Source organism: Pleurodeles waltl, chromosome 10, assembly GCF_031143425.1.
Source record: "Pleurodeles waltl isolate 20211129_DDA chromosome 10, aPleWal1.hap1.20221129, whole genome shotgun sequence".
NCBI lineage: Eukaryota > Metazoa > Chordata > Amphibia > Caudata > Salamandridae > Pleurodeles > Pleurodeles waltl.
The window spans coordinates 603,336,863-603,353,627 of record NC_090449.1 but is presented as its reverse complement, the minus strand read 5'-3'; the positions used below and the strand labels follow the sequence as shown (position 1 = coordinate 603,353,627).

At 42.5% G+C, this 16,765-nt stretch overlaps 1 protein-coding gene across 1 annotated transcript in view; it reads right to left on the bottom strand.

Annotated features, from left to right (window-relative positions):
• Positions 1 to 481: 481 nt before the first annotated feature.
• LOC138261748 (solute carrier family 22 member 13-like) overlaps positions 482 to 16,765 on the bottom strand; it is a 394,165-nt gene continuing 377,881 nt past the window's right edge. The window contains exons 9-10 of the mRNA XM_069211069.1: positions 3,189 to 3,398; positions 482 to 1,914 (exon numbers count right to left, since the gene is read on the bottom strand). Coding sequence (XP_069067170.1) covers positions 1,836 to 1,914; positions 3,189 to 3,398 — 289 coding nt within the window. The 3' untranslated portion in view covers positions 482 to 1,835. The remainder of the gene's footprint in view (positions 1,915 to 3,188; positions 3,399 to 16,765) is intronic.

Genomic DNA, 16,765 nt, shown 5'->3' with positions numbered 1-16,765 from the left:
GTATTTCCCAAATTTGGTTAGCTGTAGGGTTGACCTCTGCCCCGCCAAAGATTATTGACTCTGCTAAATTTGAATTGACTCATGATTGTAAATTCTGAACGAAGTGTTATATCTGTATCTCACACATTCTTTTTGACTTCATGTATTATCCTTCTTGAATGCTCTGTTTTGTAAATGTTAGTTCACCTGAATCTATTTCATCACTGTATCTTTATATTTGGTTTTGCGCATTGTCTACATGACTTTGAGCTAGTGCTGTTAATAAATCTTTTAACTTTATTCCTTACTGGAGTTTTCCTTCCATGGCCACTTTGGTCATGGTGTCTAAATTGTAGGAGTGGTGTTAAAATATTGTTGATAGTTCACCACACATTCATCTTGGTCCAAAGGTCCGTTGACCTCTTTGAGCATTTAATCCCCTCAAAGGATGAAAATTGCGTCCACAGATCTTAAAACAAAACAATTCAACACAACAAATATATAAGCCTTCTAACTATCAATTTCATTCAATTAGGAGAGAAATCAAACAATACAGTATCATCTGCATACAAAGGACAATGAACACGTTCTTGGCCTAATTTCAGAGAAAAACAGTGAGTTTTTGCAGTGTCTATGGGATATGCACAATACATATTGAAAGTTGAAGCAGTACTAAAATGCAGCCCAGGCTTAGCTCATTTGGAGCTGCTATTTTCTCTGACTATACATCACTTTCACCTAATTTGATATGTGTTCAGACATCTTTAAGTATCCCCATTGTAAGAATACAAAGACCTAACTGAATATCCAAGCCTGCATTTTCTTCCAAAGAAAGTTTCTGGCTAAGGGTTTTTGCACAAGTCTTTAAAAGAACACTCAAACATGAATGTTGGGCCATGGGGCGTAATGCGGAGAAAGGTAAACCTTCAGCTGCCACTCAACCCTTATGGAGGAGGGTGTTGATGAGCATTTAGCCCAAGAGGAATGGATATCTGTGAGATATGTGACTAAGCTGCACCTCTTCATATTTTGCAGCGGGGGTCCCGTCGTTTTGTATTACGCGACTGTGTTGGGCTATAAGATTGTCTACATTCTTGCTTGCATTTTGCATCTTCTCCTAAAAAATGCTGTCAGGATTCTGTATTATTTTATAGTATTTGGTCACAAAATCATACACTACAAAACAACAAAAAAAGGCTGTTTAATGCCGAATAGCTACTAGGCTCATTTACGAGGCGTTGAGTACCTGGTTCTTATGATATTCCTCACTTTCTAGTCATTGATTTGAAGAGGGAAAGTGCCTCAATAGAAAAAATAAATCTTGATCATTCTAGACCCTCACATTTACCATCCGAACATGAATTAGGTTGATAAGTCAACCTTGACTTCTTAATGAGTTTTAAAGCCTAAAAAAGAGGACCTTTGAAAGAACAAGTACAATAAGCAGGCTACCTACATTGACATTCTCACTCAAAATATCTGACTCTGTTGTCTCAGAATGGACAGAAAAATATGCCCCCTAATTAGCTTTTGCTGTTCTGGCACCTGCTGAATGTTTGGCATGTGTGGCAAGTTTTGGCTCAACCCAAACAGCTTCCACCATCCATTAATCTGGCAGCATCATGGCATGAGGAACGTGAGTGAAGCAAGCAAGTAAGAATGCTGTGCAATATACTCTGTAAGTCTTCCTTTCGTCAGGACCAACCAGTTCTCAAGGTCGTTGCAAGAGAGAGAGATCTGCAGACTCAGGAATGTAACAGGTGAACCTTGTCTCACCCAGTCCTATCACCAGTTCTCTGCAAGGGGCTATGTCGTCATTGTTGACTGTCCAGTCGCAATAAATAGTGATTGCTGTGTTAAAAGCGAGTGATCTTCATGGGCACTTTCTGTTTTTCAAATCCATTTTCCAGGCATCCTTTCCCAGTTTTCCCAGACCTAAGTGATACAAAAAAAGACATCTGTCTCAGATTAATGGGTTTTCATTGACTCACTCAAAATCAATTTTCTGTTACCTACTTTTTGTACTCATCTCACAGCGTCGAAAAAAGTGAAAAATGACTCTAGAAAACACTTGATCATATTATTGTATGTGGTCACTAGTACGAATCTAAACTGGGTTGAAAATAGCGTTGATCGTCCCTGGTCATAGTACGATTTTCCTAAAATGTCATATAGTACTGAAAACCACTGTGCACTGACAATCTTTAATAATGAAACTTTTCCACTGTCAGAGAACTCTACTACGCCTGCTTCTGAAGCATCATATGATCTAGTCTTTGCACTTCTGAGTATCTTTAATTTTGTTTCGTATTTGGGCATTGACTCTCTTTAGAAATTTTAGTTACTCTTATATCTTCTGTGCTTCCTTTCTCTAAAGGATTAATACAAGCTATGGTCTGGTGTTTTCCCATGATGCCCAGCTAAGCAGGGCATCAGTAACTTCAGAAGGTAAAAAATTCTGCTGAACAAACTTTTTCTTTTTGTTTTAATTTATATTTTCTCATGTTATAATCCCATTTGAGTATCGAAGGCTAATGACTAATTAGATGATATGTAGTCAAAAAACATTTTACTATAGAACAAGAAAGAGTATGGTTGTGGATTGTATAGTTCACTGGCCCTTTAATGGAGTCTGATATTAGAAGGCGTGTTTTCCACCTAGGTAAGGACCTGAAATATACCAATAAGTTTAATTTGACGCAGTCAGCATAAGCTTAATTTTCGGAAAAACATCTCTAGCAACGAAACATTTATTAAATATAGTTCAATTGTTCATTATGAGTAGTCCTGGCTCGTCAGTAATTACAATGTTCTTATAATTGAGTCATGGTGTTGTTTTTCTGTTTGTGGTTGGGTGCCGTGGGGAGTATTTTATCTAAAGTAAAAGTGATTCGGTTGTTATATGTTGTGGCCATATTTATCAGTCAATTCATTTTGGTCTGTTAATTCATTTTACATATTGTGTCTTGTATTTAGCTGTTTGCGATGTTTTCTGTTGACATCATTTATAGACAAAACTTTGTTTTAGGAAACACTTGAGAATCGACAAATAGTTACTCCTCAGAGCCATTCCCTGGTAGTAAAGGTTTCTGGCGCAACTGTGAGAATGTATAATTCGGCATGGTATGTACTCATTTTCTATATTTATGGTACAGGACATTGTGGCACACGCTAGAGCTGAAGTAGTTCTGTGGTTAGAGCCCACCCACCTCTGATCATCGCTGTCTTCATCTGTACGATCTTGAAGTTCTTGGTTGCGCGTTTCTGGCAGCAGGAAGCAGAGGATCCCGCCAACGATGGGTAAGCTGCCATAGATTGCCATGGGGATGGCCTCATGGTACTTATTTAAGAGCGAAACCAATGGGGCAATAATGCCACCAACACGGGCGGATGTTGAAGCAAGGCCCACGCCATTCTGCCTGGAAATTAAACAGAGCTTTAAATGTAACTGCAGTGTAAACTCCACCCTACTGTGTGTCCAAATAGATTTTTAATACTATTAATGACAACTGAATATTTTGTTAAAAAATAGGGCACATATGTCACGTTTCACAATTTTAACTAAAGCAATAAAAAACAAAATGTGGAAAGGAATGCTTGAACTAATCGCAGCCACTGGCATTCACCTCATTCCAGTCCATCGTTTTTCACGCTCTCACTGAAAAACGGCACCTCAGTGGTGAGGCCCAAATAGGCCGAAAATGGTCTGGGATTGCTTGTTTTCCATTTGGGATGAGAGGTATCCAGGCAGTTGGGTTCGACTGTTCCTACTGGAGCAGGACCAAACCTGATTTGCATGAGGGTAGTTCTTATCTGGAGTGGCCTAGTGGGCAAAAACATGACACAGTGGCATGCGGCCAGTACAATTTCCCAGCGCCTGAGTTTCAGTCAAACATTTCACCCATAACCTTTTTTATTTTTCTTATTACTATTTTAATTATTCGAAAGGAGCCACCACTGTAGTTTCAAAAACAACCATGAATCGTTACATTACAAACACATATATATATTTACATGGTTTGTGCTGATTAGGCAACAAAGAAACAAGAAACTGTTGACTCTTAATGGCTTACATGGGCTATGACAGCATCAGTGACATATCACTACTCAAAAGAGATTGGTGAAAAATATATTTTCAGGAGTATACTTCATCAGCTAATGGTATGAGCTTAAACTCTCTGTCCCAGGTTAACAAACATTTTGCATCGTGTTTGCATTACAGAAGTGAGGCAAACCTGCACATGATATTTATTTTATGCACTGGAAAGTTGCCTGAAAGTAACTCAAAGTAGTACAAAGTGCTTCTTTGTGATACATGTTGTTACTCTGCGTCAAGGGGACATTCCATGAGTGGGACATAGGCATCCCCATGCATCCACTCATGGTGTCCGTCACAAAACCCTAACTAACAATGTGGACAGCGTTTTGTGCCAAAAAATAACACCACTTAAAGGCAAGCATTCAAAAGGAAAAATGCTTTTATTTTTCCTAGCTTTACCCAGTTTGCATATGTGCTGCCCTGTACATCCAAAGGGGGAAAAGTTTTAAAGTTTGTCTAGCCATTGTATTTTGTACTGAGGGCACCCTTCCAGAACAAAACAGATGCTAGACTAATGAAAACATCTTAGTACCATAGTGCAAATCTGTGAGAGAGCATAACTTGGCTGTGGCATTATGCCTTCCAGAAGGGGAAATGAAATGCACTCGATGAAATGTATAATGTGTGGTTAAATGTATTCATGCAAACAAAGAGAGCTGAAAGTCATGAGCTGAAGTATACCTATAAGTAGAAATGTAGAATGATCATATGCAAATCACGTGTGCAGTATTATTCAATGTATGAATATTATGATAATCTAGTTAATTGACATCTCAACAGTTATTCCAAATTTATAGTACTTATGTGAAATGCACACATAACCATGTACTTGAGTGTGCATTGGGGTCTATGTTAAGTTGGCTGGAGTTAAGGCCTGAAATGTTTTTTTGTTGTAAACCTTTAATGTGGAAGATTTGCTCTTTCTGCATATTTCTTTATTTGCAGGTACATCTTCACAAGCCTCCAGTTAATGAAAAGCATATTGTTAGTTGTAAATAAAGGGTATGAGAGGACAGGTTGCCAAGGATGGGGAGTGTCAACTTGGAGTTGTGAAGAAGAACTTTCCTCCAGATTCCTGGCTATGAGGCTGATCCAAGGTTGTCCTGATGCTTGGACCAAGAGATGAAAATCTAATGAGAAGAAACCCTTCGCAATCATGTACAGACCATGAAAAGTTACTGGACGTGATGACAACTATCTGAGTTTCAGCAGGATAGAAGTGTTCTAGCCAGCTGGAGATTCAGATTCCTTTAGCCCTTTGACTAGAGAGAACTCGTAGAGGCATGGGACCTGATTTAGATTTCAGCAACGAGTTAGTCCGTCACAACGGTGACCTATATCCAGTCTGCCGAAATATTAATCCCATAGAAAATAATGGGATTTATATTTCGGCGGATGGGAAATCTGTCACCATTGTGAAAGAGTAACACATCTGCAGAAATCTAAATCAGGCCCTTAGAGAGGTACAGACCTCTGTTTACTTTGCTTTGGCTGATGTGGCTTTATGCTATGGATCTCTCTTACAGAAAGTTCTACTACGGTCTCTGTAGTGCTGACACTTTTAATTCATTCTCTATTGCCTTAAACTAGAGAACTCTTGGACCTATTAGAGTAGTTAGTACTTCTGTAGATGCAACGGTTAGGCAGGAGAATCAAAGCCTGGATTCTGAGCACCAAATATTGTTACTTATTTTCTGTATTGCTGCTACTGAGGTTTTTGTATGTCTGATGTTAGTTAGTACTTTAACTTTATTCTACACTTTAACCCCTTTGCTGGCAGGCCTTTTCCCCTCCTGTGCCGAGCCTTTTTTTGGCTATTTGGGGCAGTTCGCACTTTGGCCCTCATAACTTTTTGTCCACATAAGCCATTCACACCAAATTTGCGTCCTTTTTTCCAACATCCTAGGGATTCTAGGGGTACCCAGAGTTTGTGGGTTCCCCTGAAGGAGACCAAGAAATTAGCCAAAATACAGCAAAAATTAAGTATAAAAAAAAAAAGGAAAGGAAACAATGGCTGCAGAAGAAGACTTGTGTTCCCCCCCCTGAAAATGGCATCAACAAAGGGGTTGAGGTGCTGAAATCACCATCTTCCCAGCTTTCAGGAACAGGCAGACTTGAATCAGAAACCCAAAATGTTGACATTTTACTGGAACATAGCCCATTTTTACTATTTTTTGTGCTTTGAGCCTCCTTCCAGTTAGTGACAGAAATGAGTGTGAAACCAATGCTGGATCCCAGAAAGCTAAACATTTCTGAAAAGTGGACAACATTCAAAATTTAGCAAGGGGTAATTTGTGTATATCCTACAAGCGTTTCCTACAGAAAGTAAAGCAGAAATAAAAAAATATTGACATTGAGGTAAAAAACCAGCCATTTTCCTCCATGTTTTACCTTGTAACTTTTTCCTGCAATGTCATATTTTCAAAAGCAATATACTGTTACGTCTGATAGACTTTTCTGGTTGTGGGGATATATAGGGCTTGTAGGTTCATCAAGAACTATAGGGACCCAGAGCCAATAAAGGAGCTGCACCTTGCAACAGGTTTTCATTGTATACTGGGCATACAGCACTTAATTTGGTGAAATATAAAAAAGTGAGAAATAGGTATCAAGAAAACCTTTGTATTTCCAAAATGGGCACAAGATAAGGTGTTGAGAATCAGTAGCTATTTGCACATCTCTGAATTCCAGGCGTCAAATAGACGTCTTTTTTACACACTGTCTTACATTTGGAAGGAAAAAATGTAGATAAAGACAAGGGGCAATAACACTTGTTTTGCTATTCTGTGTTCCCCCAAGGCTCCCGATAAAAATGGTACCTCACTTGCGTGGGTAGGCCTAATGCTTGTGACAGGAAATGCATTATGGACACATCACATTTTTACATTGAAATCTGACGTGTTTCTTGCAAAGTGCCTAGCTGTAGATTTTGGACTCTAGCTAAGCCGGCACTTAGGGAAACCTACCAAACCTTCACATTTTTAAAAACTAGACACCTAGGGGTATCCAAGATGGGGTGACTTGGGGGGCTCTCACCAGGTTCTCTTACCCAGAATCCTTTGCAAACCTAAAAATGTGGGCAAAAAAACTTTTTCCTCACATTTCAGTGACAGAAAGTTCTGGAATCTGAGAGAATCCAAAAAAGTTCCTTCCACCCAGCATTTACCCAAGTCTCCCGCTAAAAATGGTACCTCACTTGTGTAGGTAGGCCTAGCACCCGCATCAGAAAATGCCCCAAAACACAAGGTGGACACATCACATTTTCCCAAAGAAAACAGAGCTGTTTTTTGCAAAGTGCCTAGCTGTGGATTTTGGCCTCTGGCTCAGCTGGCACCTAGGGAAACCTACCAAACCTGCAAATTTTTTAAAACTAGACACCTAGGAGAATCCAACATGGGGTGACTTGTGGGGCTCTCACCAGGTTCTGTTACCCAGAATCCTTTGCAAACCTCATCATTTGGCTAAAAAAACGCTTTTTCCTCACTTTCGGTGATAGAAAGCTCTGGAATCTGAGAGGAGCCACAAATTTCCTTCCACCCAGTGTTCCCCCAAGTCTCCTGATAAAAATGGTACCTCACTTTTGTGGGTAGGCCTACTGCCCGTGAAAGGAAATGCCCCAAAACACTATCTGGACACATCAAAATGATCAAACACAAAACTACCTGTTTTTGCGGGGGGCACCTGCGTTTTTGGTCCTGGGCTCAGCAGCCATCTAGGGAAACCTACCAAACCCAGACATTTCTGAAAACTAGACACCCGATGCAGTCCAGGGAGGTGTGACTTGCGTGGATCCCCCAATGTTTTCTGACCCAGAATCCTCAGCAAACCTCAAATTTAGCTACAAAAATCACATTTTTCCCACATTTCTGTGTGGGATCACCGCACCAGGATGAATTTCCTTCCACCCAACATTCCCCTCAGTCTCCTGGTAAAAAGGATACCTCACTTGTGTAGGTGGGCCAAGTGCTTTTGAAAGGGAAGAGCCAAAAACGTGTCAAAATTGAGGGGGAACCAAAGCGGGTCCAAAAGGGCAGTTTGAAAAAAAACATTTTTATGCTGACAAGTGCAGCAGAATTTTGTATCAGTATAGATGAGACAATGCTGGGTGGTAGGAATTTTGTGGATTCCTGTAGATTCCGAAATGTTCCATCACAAAAATGTAGGAAAAATGTGTGATTTCCTGCAAAGTTGGAGGTTTGCAGGGCATTGTGGGTAAGAAAATGGTGCGGGGTGCATGTGAAGCACACCATCCTGGAATAACCCAGATGTTTAGTTTTCAGATGTGTGTAGGTCTTGTGGATTTTTCTACATGGCAGTGTCCCAAAGTAAAAAAAGTGCAGCCCTCACCATCCCAACTGGGACGATTTTGAGAGTTAGCCAAGCTCTCATGGCCCAAATGTAAAACCAAAACCCAGAATAATGAAATGTCCTCTTTCTTGCCATGGGTTAAGATGTTTTAGTGTGCGGGAGAGCTGAAAGACTGTTAACCGCTTCAGTTGGGGGGGGGGGCATAACCAGGCCCATACAGGTTGGTAGCCACCACCCCACAATTTTTTTTTTTTTTTAATTCCCTGGCCTCTAGTAGACTTTCTGGCCCACCTGGTGTGGATCGGGGGTAATTGCCCCCATCTGCCCACTGGTGGGCAGAACAACTTTGGCCCCATTTATTTGGGGTGGGGGTATGGCCATACCCCCACCCTCTTATTTTGAAAACAAATCTTCCCTGGTCTCTGGTGGGCTTTCTGCCCCACTTGGGGGCAGATGGGCCTTCCAAAAATAGGCCAATCTGCCCCCAAGGGGGGCAGATATGGCCAACAGTAATGTGCCCCCATGGGGTCTGCCCCCCAAACAAAACACACACCAATCCCTGATGCCTAAGTGGTTTCTGCCCCCCGCGGGGGCAGATCGGCCTAATAGAAATAGGCCGATCTGCCACAAAAGGGAACCAGAAATGGCCTAAAATAAATTTGCCCCCCCGGGCAGCAACCCTTGCCTAATGAGTTGCTCCCCTTGCATGAAATTGGTGCAAAAAATAAATCCCTGGTGTCTAGTGGTTTCTGCCCCACTTGGGGGCAGATCGGCCTAGTAAAAATAGGAAATGGCCTAAAATAAATTTTCCCCCTCAGGGGAATGACCCTTGCCTAAGGGGTCGCTCCCCTTGCGTGAAATTGACGCAAATAAATAAAGATCCCTGGTGTCTAATGGTTTTTGCCTCCCTTGGGGGCAGATTGGCCTACCAAAAATAGGCCGATCTGCCCCCAAGGGGGGCAGAAATGGGCTAAATATAATTTGCCCCCTAGGGGAGCGACCGTTGCCTAAGGGGTCGCTCCCCACCTCTAAAAAACGGGAAGAAAAAAAAATCCCTGGCGCCTAGAGGTTTCTGCCCCCCCAGGGGCAGATCGGTCTAATAACAATAGGCCGATATGCCCCAAGAGGGAGCAGAAAAGGCCTTGAAAGAAATTGCCCCCCTGGGGACTGACCCTTGCCCAAGGGGTCACTCCCTTTATGCCAATTTTGTTTTTGAAATTATTCCCTGATGTCTAGTGGGCAATTCAGCAGCCAGATCGCTTCACGATCTGGCTGCTAAAATGCTCTGAGAGACTTCAAAGGGAAGGAAATTCCTCTCAGGCCCCGATCACATGATCAGAAGAGAAATGCTCTGCATGTCATCAGACGTCACTGGAGGTGGTCAGGGGGGTCAGGTGTGGAAGGGGAATGGCTTTCCCTTCCATCCCTGCCCTGGGGGGGTGGGAGGGAAGCCCACTGAGGGAGCCAGGACGTAATGGTTAGGTCAGCAACACAAAAGGATGGTGGACGGACTGCTAAAAATGCAAACACTCACCCCCAGTCACAGATCTGGGTTTAATCCATCGTTCTTTTGCTCACCATGCCACCCCAGTTTGGACCCAGCCATATGCAAATCAGTCTTGACCCTGTTCCTCATGGGAACAGTCCAGCCCGAACTGCCAGGCCAGGTCCTCCCCGGACCGGAGACAAGCATCCTGTGACCGGTTTCAGGGTATCACCCTTCTTCAGCCAGGCTAGCTTGATTCCAGTGGCACAGTGAGCAAGGGACCCATGTCTGGATTCAAGCTAGCCTGGCTGATGAGGGGTGAAACCCCGAAACCGGTCCCAGGATGCTTGTTTCCAGTCCAGGGAAGACCTGGCCTAGCAGTTCGGGCTGGACTGTTCCCATGGGGAACAGGGTCAGGACTGATTTGCATATGGCTGGGTCCAAACTGGAATGGCATGGGCAGCAAAAAAATGATGGATTTAGGCCCAGATCACTGTACTGGGGGTGAATGTTTGACAATGCTCAGCATTCCGTCCATCACTTATTGTTTTTGCATTTGTCGCCCTAAGTGGGAAGCGTATGCCCAGACGTGGGTCCCATGCTTCCCATGCCACTGGATTCAAGCTAGCCTGGCTGATGAGGGGTGAAACCCTGAAACTAGTCCCAGGATGCTTGTTTCCAGTCCAGGGAAGACCTAGTCTAGCAGTTCAGGCTGGACTGTTCCCATGGGGAACAGGGTCAAGACTGATTTGCATATGGCTGGGTCCAAACTAGAATGGCATGGGCAGCAAAAAAACAATGGATTTAGGCCCAGATCACTCTACTGGGGGTGAATGTTTGACAATGTTCAGCATTCCGTCCATCACTTATTGTTTTTGCATTTGTCGCCCTAAGTGCGAAGGGTATTCCCAGACATGGGTCCAGTGCTTCCCCATGCGCCTGGATTCAAGACTGATTTGCATATGACTTATTGTTTTTGCGTAATGGTTACGTCCTCAGCATAGGAGCACTGTGCCGGCAGATGTAACCATTACGTCCCCGGCACAGAATAGGTTAACTCACTTTTGGTAATTCTGTATTTATATTGTATGTTTTTGAGACTCATTTACATAAGTCTGTATTTAAACTTGTAATAAATCTTGGGAACCTTGATTTTGCCTAGGAGTATCGATGTGTGACCAAATAGTTGCACTGTGAATTGATTAGAATGGTTTAATGTGTTTCTCCTCAACCCTAGGAACATTCAGGAGATTCATTGGCTCTAGTAAACTAGTAAGTGTGCAAGATGCAAGATCAGATGTGTACATGGCACTTAGCAACCTGATGGTGCACTGACCCAAGGGGGAGAGCAGGTAGTGCCATATCCTTGTAGAAATGGCACTTTCCCACTTTCTCCCCTTCTTGTAACATTGAACAGCAACTTTAGGTGCTGCGCTGCATTGTTTGAATGTTGAGTTAATGCGGGCTAATGTGTAGAAAACTGGACACTTCTTTTGTGGTCCTATAACTTCCTTCAATATTATTGTTTCCTATATTTTGTTTTGCTTTATCTCCCATCCCAAGAGGTGAAAAGAGATCAACAAAGGAGAGTCAACTCAAGTTACCTCAAATCTCTTCTATGGGTGCTTGAAAGAAGCCGCAAACGCTTTCCAACTTGCATTCTACTTGGCACCAATGAGTTTACAAGTCACTATATTCCTGTCGGATGAAATATGATTAAAGTGTTATTTCATTATCCATCTCCTCAGCACGTTTTTGCTGAATATGTGTGATGAACCAAGTGTTCTATTAATCTGGGATTCTCCTATCTGATGTCAATATGTTTCTAGACTGGTGGCTGTGTACTTCTGCTCCATTTGAAAGGTATACGACTAAACATTAAAACTACTGGGTGTAAATGCAGTCTTATACAATATCATCAATACAGGTGTCTGGATTTTATCTTTCAATGAATGGCACAATTAAAACAACTCTGCTCAGAAGTTAGGCATCACCTATCTCTTTGCTGACTTTTTTATCTGTCGACTACAGCGAGATTGTTTTTTATTGCACAGAAATAATCTAATATCCATTATAATAATTAGGAATACGAGCTGAGATATACAAATAATTAAAGCAATGCTAAATATATAAATCAATCATAAATCTAGATGTCCTGTTTACTTTTTGAAAAGGAGTTCTAAAAGTCTGGTCAGTTTCTCAATGAATCTGTCGACTAGTTTCACGGCCTATAGAGCGTCCACGCGTCTATCTCCTCTCTCCATTCATAGTAGAACCACAGAAGGACCTCCGGGGGAACTAAAGAGATATCTTAGCCAGACGGCAGACATGGTTTGTACCCAGTGCAACTAAGATGGCAGAAAAGAAATGTAAAATTCTTCAGCCTGATGTTCCGACGCTTGTAGAGAGGGCGCTCACTGCAGTGGGTAGTTTAACAATACCAGCCTCAGGAAACTTCAAGGAGCATTATGCCTCTTCATAAAATACACAATTCCCCTAATTTCCCGATTATACAAGTGTGATCGAAAAGTCTACCATCCTTAGCGTGCATGAATCTCCACTTGAAAGGGGCGGGCTAGTCAAGTCAATAATCTGTAAACTCCAATGTGGTTTTCAGAATAGAAATCATGCAATAATAATCTGCATTGAAATGCATGAAGTGTAAACTGACCTGTATGTATTTTTTGTAGACACAGTGAACATTTTTCAGGATCTTGAAACAATACCAGCTCTACTTCCTCAATGCTGATTAAGCAAACTTTGCGAAATTTGCATTGAAAGCGTGAGTACCCAAGATCCATTAAACGAGTAAAATAAATGTTAACCGTAAAATGATTATGGTTTAACAAAAGTAATAAATAAAATAGCCGATCCACGATACTGAAGAAGTAGTCAACGTTGAGCAGGAAAGCGGGCATTCATAGAGCTTTTTCCGACTTGTACCAGTTCGTTTTTTTATTAATGTCACTAGCCCATTGGATCATTGAGCTCAGAGGACAGACCATAAGAAGATCTAGCTCCTAGATCATTTTCACACTGATGTGGGTCGCTGTAAACTAAAGGTACGTATTGTATGACAAGCAGAAATCATTCATACTACAGCAAACCTCTAAAAGTTCCAGATTTCCCATGCAAGTTCGACATAAAGTCTAGTTTTTTTCCTATGATTCTTGGTATTTGTAGTCCTTTTTATCCATTAGCAATTTAGGACCACAAGTACCACAATTCATAGAAAAATATGGACTGGATGAGCAATTCATACATGAATTGAGGATATTTGAAAGCCCTGCTAAAAAACTGCCACTGAAAAAACATGTTATGGATGTGCACTGTGTTGTGTCTGCAAAATAATTAGTCTTGGTGCCTCATCTGGAGTTTGGTGGGAAGACTACTTTGTAACAAACTGCCAGTATAGCTTCTCTATTTAGAGTTGGGCAGACAGTCATGTACCCACAAGTGGTGCCAACGCTGGCTTTTCCAGCACAAATGTTACATGAATTTGTCAATAAACTTGGAGCAATCCGTGAAATTGCATCAGACCAACACCCAATTTAGGGCAGGCATTTTGATGCACTTTTCTGTCTATCCAGGAGCTCCAAGAAAAGCCTTCCGGTCCCCAATAGAAATATCCCACCACACCCTGGGAGAAAACTCCCAGTGTGTAAATGTCGTTGTGTTTTATTGTATTACAAAAACACACTCCCACTATTGGAGTTTGGCACTGTAGAACAAAAACATTTTCTGGGCGGCCACATTAAACATTGTAGCCCCTCAGCAAACTTTCAAATCCTTCAGAGAACCTGCAGTGGTAGAGATCTCTAATATGTATGTCCCCCATAGTAGTAGAGTACGACCCCCAAGTGCCCTGATTGAACAGCCCACAAGGATCTAAATGAACGCCTTAGTTCTAGATGTTCCCCCTGAACACAACAGCTTTCAAAAATATGATATAATATTTTGGAGCAGGGAAGTAGCCAGATAGGGCATGGGGCAACCTATCCCTCTCTCTGTCAATGAGGACAATAACATTGTTTGCCAGTTGAGGGTCAGCTGTTTCAGAATTTATGCATGAGGGTCAGTTGCAGTCTAAGGCCAAAATGTGGGTTGTTGGAGGCCGCATGAGGCTGTCTGAAGTCAGTTTTGTTTGGAGTCAAACTGTAAGTTCTGGTAGAGATAGGTAGCTACTAAAAAAGAGTGCTTGAATGATGGTATAGCCTTATGTTCTCTGAGAGTATGCTGAGTATCACTGGAGGTTGGTACAGGGAATTTGAGGATGAGCCTAACTTATCTAAAAGTCAGTTTTGAATGTCCCAAGAAGGACTGAAGATTTCCACAGCCTGGTTCAAGGTTTCTGATGCACTCCTGGTGGTGTCTGAGGTCATGTGATGGGTCTCTGAAGACCATTTAGAACTGTCTCATTAAAATCAGTGGGCCACCATGGGTGAAATTACACATATAGAGAGCAGGTGGCAGAGTGTCTTTTAAGGTTCTTTGAACCTTTTTGAGAAAACATTGAGGCCCATATTTATACTTTTTTAGAGCCGCATTTGCATAATTGTTTGATGCAAAAGCAGCGCAAACTTACAAAATGCAATTGTATTTTGTAAGTTTACACCAGTTTTGGGTAAAATAGCGGCACAAATGCGGCGCTAAAAAAGTATAAATATGGGCCTGAGGGTGTCTGAAGACCAACTGTTGCTAGATGAAGGTGACCTGATGATCACTGATAGTCTGCAGGGGGTGCCTGAGGGCCAGTGGAAGGTCTTTGAGACATTCAGATGGTTTTTGGGGGCCTCCTAGAAGTGACTCTGAATCAACTGAGGGTCTTGCTGGTCAGATATAGTAGAGCAAGGACCAGCTGGCAGGGCTGGGGGAGCTTTAGGTTTCTGAGATTAATTCAAGCATTCCTTTCATCACTTTTATTATACTTAAGTGTGTTGCACTAAGTGGGACAGGTATGCCCAGACGTGAGTCCTGCACACACTGTGTTACTCAAACCAAGCTATACCTGGCTGATGAGCCCTAAATAGCGAAAACCTGGTCCTGGGTTGCTTGTATCCTGTTCAGGGAGGACCTGAAAGGAAGTTCAGGTTGGACTCTTCCCAATGGAGCAGGGGCAAGACTGATTTGCATATGGCTGGGTCGAAACTGGCATGGTGGGCAAAATAACAATGGACTGGGAAGCGGCATCAGTAATTACCAGTGTTGGAGATTAATTCAAGAATTTCATCCATCACTTTTTAGTAAACTCCAATGCATCATCCTATGTGGGACAGGTGTGCCCACACATTTGTCCCATCACTGTAACCAACCAATTCCTGGCTGATGAGCCCTAACGAATGCAAAACTAGTCCTGGGTAGCTTGCATTCTGGCTCAGTGAGGACCTGGCCTGGTAATTCTGGCTCCATTTTCCCCAATGGAGCAGGGTCAAGACTAATGTGCATATTGCTGAGTCCAAACTCAGGTGACATGGTGTGCAAAATAACAATGGATTTGGATGATGGCCCAGTAATAACCAGTTGCTGAGATGAATGCATTTTATACAACACCTTTTTTGTATGCAGTAGCTGTTGATCCATCAAAAAAAGCAAATGGAAAATAATTGTTTATGGCCCACAAGCCTACTCACCAAGTGGCCAAATTCCATAAGTGACACCTTCAGACAGTCCTGAATTTAGTAGACAACAGAAGTTTGCATACTACTTACGATGTTAACAGTGAATTGAAAAGTTCTAGAATACAGATACGGTTGACTAAAAAGGTAGAAGTGAGTGCTTAGCCAACATGGTATTTTGCATATCTTTGCAGGATCTTCACTGCACACTTCCTAATACCTGGACATAAATAATTTTGTTTTTGTGTGCTATGCTTTGCCATGCTGCGGGAATCATAACCATCAACTACCATTTGGTTAATGGGACAAAATACATCTACTGATGGAGGGGATACATCAGTGTTTATGGACGTAAGAAAGCTAGACTGAGATCCTCATGACAACTTTGGTGTTCTAAGCAGAAGACCGCCATCTGTGCATGGGCCAATAGACCGCCAGTGTCGATGGTCTCACGACCGCCATATTACAAGTCACAAACTGCAGACCGGCCAAAATCAGCCAAAAATCTGACACCATTGGCCTGACGAGGGCGGGAGAGAGGCAGTACCACCGCCAGCACCGCCACGCCAACATCCCAGCCTCCAAATTATGATCCACAAATCAGCACAGCGGTCTTTGCACGGCGGCAATCCATTGGTTGTCGGAACCGTCGCTGTAAAAAAATCAACTCCACCAGAACACACCGCCACATTGGACAGTACAAATATCCCACACCTGACACATATACACACACACCACACACACCTAATCAGTGCACTTTAAAACACCCCCCCACACATGCCCACAACCCCTTGCATTCTGATTTCTTTACTGAGAAATGGAAGAACAGACAAATAGGATACACTGCACCTGGATACCATAGGCACCACCACACCTAACACGTAGCACACACTACACAAGAGCACCCCTATACACAACAAACACATCGCCACTGCATACAAACACCACATACCACAAGCACATTGAACCACACAACCCCACCACACCGAACAGCACACCCCACACCTCTGCACATTTCACACCCCACCATCCACAACACATCCACCATGTCATGACAGAAACACCCATGATTCACAGACGAGGAGTTGAGGGTCATGGCATCGCATAGGTTCTCATTATCCTAATGAGACTACTGGATTTGGGCGGCAGAATCACTTGTACTGCGGGGACTGAGTCTGATTTCGCACCATGTGACACCTGTCGGACAAATCCGGGTTCGTTCTGGCTAACTAGCAGCACCTCAACTCAAGAGCAGGGATGATTGGGGTAACCGGGCAC